General features: G+C 38.0%; 1 protein-coding gene across 2 annotated transcripts; it reads left to right on the top strand.

Moving 5' to 3' along the window:
* Nucleotides 1-271: 271 nt before the first annotated feature.
* Nucleotides 272-5,315, top strand: LOC143845889 (transcription factor bHLH130-like). Of its 2 annotated transcripts, none has more exons than XM_077354295.1 (6): nt 272-1,500; nt 2,384-2,745; nt 2,838-3,008; nt 4,591-4,656; nt 4,790-4,858; nt 4,956-5,315. In XM_077354295.1, the coding sequence occupies exons 1-6, from the start codon at nt 1,011-1,013 to the stop codon at nt 5,025-5,027; spliced, it is 1,230 nt and encodes a 409-aa protein (XP_077210410.1). In that variant the 5' UTR covers nt 272-1,010; the 3' UTR covers nt 5,028-5,315. The 2 variants fall into 2 exon arrangements, with proteins under 2 accessions (XP_077210410.1, XP_077210411.1); XM_077354296.1 differs by having other exon boundaries at nt 273-1,500; nt 2,393-2,745.
* The last annotated feature ends 685 nt before the right edge of the window (nt 5,316-6,000 follow it).

Here is a 6,000-nt window from a genome sequence, read left to right as displayed (position 1 = left end):
GGTCTAGGTCCGGATAAGTTGCACCAACAGAGGGGGTGCACTGACCAAAACATGAGGGGAACGATAAATGCCTCCAACAGTCCCAGGTAAACGCAGCAACAAGCCGACAAGCACCAGTGGTATTTTCGAAAATAGCAAACCTTCCCAGGATATATTCATAAACATGGAAATAAATACACAGAAAAAGAGTAAGGGTATTGCTGACGTGTTAAGCTTCTTATTGGCTGGCTTTTATAAAGCTAAAAGAAAAGCTTTTTCCTCACCTTCTATTCATTCTCACGGCTCTCAGCTCTAGCAAGAGCCAGCGAGAAACCCTATAAATTAAAGCGAAAAAGCTTCCTTCATTTCGGTGCCTTTACAATTCAACACGCAGGAAAACAAAGGAGATCGATCGATTGATTTTCTTTCGTGTTTTCTACTAAATTAGGTGAGGTAGGGGAAAAAAAAGTGAAATTTCTCTGTCTTGTAGTGTTTTCACTGAGATTTTTCTTGAAAAAAGGTTTTTGTTTGGTGAAGTTGTGGTGATTTTAATCTGTTTCTGAACATATCAAAGTTTGGAGCTCGAAATCCTGGATTTAGGGTTTGGAATCTGAGATCCTGTGTCAAAAGAGAGGAAAAAAAGGTGATCTTTCCGTTAATTTGAAGTTCCTACTGTTAAAGAGTGCTTGTGATGGCTAAACGGCGTAAAGAGTTATATGTTGGAGTGAAATTTCTGATCCTTTTTTAAGCTTGTTACTAATCACAGATCCTTTTTTGAAGTTTTTTGCCTTGAGATTTCTCAGAAGGATCTGAAATCGGAAAAATAAAAGCGGTGAAAAACGAGAGCCGTTCTTTTCTTTTTATCCTAGCTTGATTACACTTCTTTTAAGAGTAAGAAGCAACGGAATTTCAGTAATTTTGTTTCACTTTCTCGCGATCTAGGTTTTTGTTTGTTCGTAGAGAGATTCGATTAGATCTGGTTTGGAAAAGCAGAGATCTAGGAGAAAAGATTATCAGGCAAAAGTAAAGCGATGTACAATTCATCAAATGACCTAAATCTTCCTTTTCTGGAATCCTACAAAAACACTTTAAAAGAGGAAAATAGAGAGATTATGGCTTCAGATCTCAATCAGCAGAATCTGAATTCAGGTCTGATGCGGTACCGATCTGCACCGAGCTCTCTGCTCTCGAATTTCATGGATAGCATTGAAGGTTGTAAAGATTTTCTTCCTCGACCTTCAAGCCCCGAAGAAGAGACCATTTTCTCAAGGTTCATGACTTGTGATGGTGATTCTGCGAAACTCATTCCGCAGCAGAATGGATTTTCAACTTCTGATTCGGTGAAGCAGAATGGATTTTCCGCAGCTTCGCAGATGGTTTACCAGGCGCCAGCCACCATGGAAAGCTCTTATGGGGTAGTGAATTCCATGCCTATAGATCCAACACAGTTGAAAAGTAGTAGCAATTGCTCTAATCTTATAAGGCAGAGCAGCTCTCCAGCTGGGATTTTTTCCCAAAACGGTAAGGGTTTTTCTAATGATTTGACTTTCTATGTTTGGATTAGTTTTTTTTTCCTGAGAAGCTTGGTAAGTGCAGTGGTAGAATTAACAGATTTGTAGGTGGTTCCTGTTGAAAAATGAAAGAAATTTCTGAAAATTTTCTTTCCCAGCATTTATACACCTTACTGGAAAAATTTCCTCTTAGAGGTAGAACAAATTGCTGGAGAAAGGAATAAATCAATGAAATTTCCGTTCTTAGAAAAATAAACGTTGATGTTTATTGAAAATTGCTGGAAATTTCACCTCAGAAAAAAAAAGTCAATGAATTTATTTTAAACTAGTGAAGAATTTTCTCTCAGATAGGACAAACATATTGGGAAATAATGTTGTTGGAACTTTCATCCTTAGCAGCCAACATGTTACTCAGAGTTCCCCAAAATTCCTTCCCAGTAAAATTGCTGGAGAAAGGAATAAATCAATGAAATTTCCTCTCTCGGTGAAAGAATACAGTTTATGTTTATTGGAAATTCCCTTCTCGCCAATTTAAAATTGCAGGAAATTTCGTTTCAAAAAAAAAGAAGAAAAGTTAATGAATTTGTTGTAAATTAGTGAAGAATTTTTTCAAATAGAACAAATAAATATTTGAAAATTTCATGTCGGAGGCAGAATAGAACAGATACATATTTGAAAATTTCATGTTGGAAGTAGAATAATGTTGTTGAACTTTCATCCTTACCAATAAGAATTTTCTCAAATGTAACAAACAAATCTTTGAAAATTTGATGTTAGAGGTAGAATAATGTTGTTGGAACTTTCATCCTCGGCGGCCAACTTGCTACTGAAAGTTCATCAAAATTCTTTTCCTAGTAAAATTGCAAAATTGGGCAAATTATCGAAAATTTCAGTCTTAGCAGGCTACACTGTAATGAGGGGCGTGGGAAATTACAGAGGTGGGAATGGTTCTAACGGAGAAGCAACTGCTTCAACTAGCAGGTTGAAGAATCAACTAAGCTTTCCATCAAGGCAAGCTTCTTCTTCGGGGTTGATGTCCCAGATCTCCGAAATGGGGAGCGAAAGCATCGGAGGGAGTAGCCCTGATGACAGTAGCTTGGGAAACGGTAACAGTGGTAACCGGTGTTATATCCCTGGCTTCCCTATTTCTTCTTGGGATGACTCCTCGCTTATGTCGGAGAATTTTACTGACTTGAAAAGTGTTAGAGATATCAATGGGAAGATGATTTCTGGTTTAAACTCATCAGAAACTCTGGTAATTTCCACAGATTAGTGTTGCAATTTCAGCTAAGTCCCCTTTTCCGATTTTCTCTTTTTTATAATTAATCCTGTTTTTTTCCTTTTTAGCATGGTGATTCGATAAATCATGCTTCTGGTTTGAGCCATCAGTTTAGTTTGCCAAAGACTTCGCCAGAGATGGCCACCGTGGAGAAGTATTTGCAATTTCAGGACTCAGTTCCATGCAAGATACGCGCCAAACGGGGTTGTGCTACACACCCACGAAGCATTGCAGAAAGGGTAAGCTAACTACTTGCATATCCGAAACAACCAATTACTCCAAAAGCTTAAGCTGTTATGAGTTCTTCAATACTCCCCCTCTCATTTATACTTCAAGAAATATCTCTTCACTTCTTCGCCCTTGAACCATTAACCTTGAAACTTCTCACTAAGCTTACAATTTCTACACAAATCATTTTATATTTATAGGCACAAGACACACCTAAAATAGCAAATACATTAAACACCTTGTTTTATTCCCCGTGAGTTCTTTTGGAATCCTAAGTAACATCATAGGAAATTAAAGCCACATTGAATCTTTGATATTCTAGCCTAGACATTAAGGACTATATAAAACACAAAACCATGCACATTGATTTTGATTTACAATTACCAACTGTTTAGTATCCAGGACCTGCCGTGAGGCAATAGCTCTGATACCATGTTATTACTCCAAAAGCTTAAGCTGCTATGGTGTTATTTAATCAAATTAGTCTGTTGTCGCTCGTCCTGTCTATCCTAGTTGTTATACTTCAGCAGCATCTAATCCTCTTCTTTTGATGGGCTTTTGAGGCAATTTAGAGGCCTTCCATAAGACACCCCTCCCCGGCCTCATATGCCTATCAAACAATCCTAAGAACGGCATGAAATTATTTTGGATTTTGGGTTATCTCCCTGCAGCAAATTTCCGAAGTCTCTAACATGGAATCTGTACTGAAGATAGTAACAACAAGGGAAATGATTTCTAACCCCCTTGTTTTGATAATGGGACTCAGGTTATTAAAAACTTACGGTTTTATGCTCATAGTTTTTTGGTTAGTGTAATTCTGTAACACGCTTTTATCAGGTAATTGGGAAAGTGTTATTACTTAGACGCTGTTTTGGATTTTGACTTTTGAGAACAGATTGTGAGTCCAAACTGACTGTTGGACTCAAAATTAAGGCCGTGTTTGTCAGCCATGAATTTTTTTTCATGGAATATTTGTTTACCGAAGGGTGGGAGAGGATCAAGGAGGGTGGGAGAAGAGAATTGACAGGGCATGAGTGAGGAGAGGGTGAGAAGTTGCTGAAAACAGGGAAAAGAAAAACTCTATTCCAAATAGTGTTGTTTTTCTATATTTTTCTGCCACCATTCTCAGCATCTTGTCACTTGTGCCCTCTCAATTCCCGCTCTTTCCCACTCTCCCTTCCCTCTCTAACACTTTTTTTTTTTATGACATAGGATATGCTTTCCTCAGTTTTTAGCCCTCTCAACACTTGGTAAGCTAATAATCCATGAGAAAAAAAAATCATGGTTGCCTAACATGGCCTAAATGCAAATTTGAATCCAATAATCAGTTTTGGACTCACAATCAGTTCTCAAAATCAAGCGCGCACACACACACACTGAATGCCTTATTTAGATCAGTTTTGGGCCTTTGAATTTTGAGCCCAAAACTGATTATTTTGAGATAAATAGTCAGTTTTGGACTCAAAAAACTCTTTTTCAAAATCGAAAACGTTAGTATGGCTCTTAACATGGGATCAAAACCCTTAATGCCTTATTTTATTTAGATCAAATGACTTGACTCCGAACTTTCTTCTATGTTATGAATTGTTTCAGGTGAGAAGAACCCGAATTAGCGAAAGAATGAGAAAATTACAGGAGCTTGTTCCAAACATGGACAAGGTAGATTACTATATTACTTACAAGCTATAAAGTATTACTTGATGATTCTTGAGAAAAAAATTTCCTTGAAACCCAAAGTATCCAATCAATAATATATTTGATTATTATTTCCATAATTTCCGATGGATCGCAGCAAACGAACACGGCAGACATGTTAGATTTGGCTGTGGAGTACATAAAAGAACTCCAAAAAGAGGTGAAGGTATTGAAAGGAAGAACCTTTAACTCCTTCAATTCGCCTGTTTCACTATTAATAAAAATTTTCCTTATATTAGCTGCATTTTATTTTATTTTTTTAGACCCTTTCTAATAGTCGAGCGAGCTGCACCTGTTTAAGCAAGCCAAAGTCGTACCCGAATCCTGCAGTGTGAGTTGTTGCTGTACAGAGAAAACAAAAAGGTGGAGAAAAGGAGAAATAAAGGGAAAAGCTGATCTCTTTTTAGTGCCTAACATATGAGATTTTACTGGGAAAAAAGTGAGAGAAAAGAGAAGTGGCCCAGGCCAAAAGACATGGGGTAAAATAACAGAAAGAAAAGAGCATCCAGATAGGCTAACCGAGCGCTGTCCATAGACTCCAAACATGTATAGCATATGTGCAAATCATACCTTACTGTAATGTAATTTACTTGTTTAATAGTAGTTTGTCAACTTGGAAAACATTTCTAACATTTCCAATCTGATCAGAGAGAGAGAGAGAGAGAGAGATGCCATGATAGCAAATTATTCTTTTTAGATGATCTCAACTGTCTAACTGAGATGGCTTCAAAATGAGGGATTTTTATGTAATGTGATAGAAGTAATAGAAACTTGGAATTATCCATTCTCAAAAGTCCAAAATAAGCCTAGATGAGGGGACTGGTTCACGCCCAATGTCATTGGACTAGGAGATTTTAATTCTCAGGTGCTTTCGTATTAAGCTTCCGTGATTCTCATGTTACTGTTTCTAAGGATTAAGAGTAGAGACTAGAGAGGAGGAGGGGGAAGGGGACCTTGGTCATTTAAGCGGCTCCTTTTCCAGAAGGGTAAACCATTCCTGCTTCTTTCTAAAAATGAACAGACACGCCTCCCAAATAGGGGTGCAACTTTAACTTCGGGTTGGGTTTGGGTTGAGGCCTTGGCAATCTTACCCGAACCCGACCTCTATACTCTAGTTTTCTCATGTTTTTTCTAGGATTTTGCTTTTTCCCTTGTATTTTTTTTTATTTAGTCCGAGATGAACCCGAACTCAACCCGACCCGATTTGGAGGCGGGTTGGGTTAGGGTTGACATCCTCAACCCGGGCTCGGGTTGGGTTGGGTTGGGTTAGGGTTGAGAGAATGCTATCTCGGTTAGGGTTAGGGTTGG

Source organism: Tasmannia lanceolata, unplaced genomic scaffold (genome assembly GCF_043159265.1).
Source record: "Tasmannia lanceolata isolate RefF3 unplaced genomic scaffold, GAP_Taslan_0.1 ptg000015l, whole genome shotgun sequence".
Classification (NCBI taxonomy): Eukaryota; Viridiplantae; Streptophyta; class Magnoliopsida; order Canellales; family Winteraceae; genus Tasmannia; species Tasmannia lanceolata.
The sequence above is the reverse complement of the archived record's forward strand: the minus strand, read 5'-3'. Positions and strand labels throughout refer to the sequence as shown.

Coding starts and splice junctions, on each gene's coding strand:
- LOC143845889 (XM_077354295.1), top strand. CDS start 1,011: ATGTACAATTCATCAAATGACCTAAATCTTCCTTTTCTGGAATCCTAC. Junction 1,501..2,383: donor TGGGATTTTTTCCCAAAACG/GTAAGGGTTTTT, acceptor CGAAAATTTCAG/TCTTAGCAGGCTACACTGTA. Junction 4,657..4,789: donor TTGTTCCAAACATGGACAAG/GTAGATTACTAT, acceptor GATGGATCGCAG/CAAACGAACACGGCAGACAT.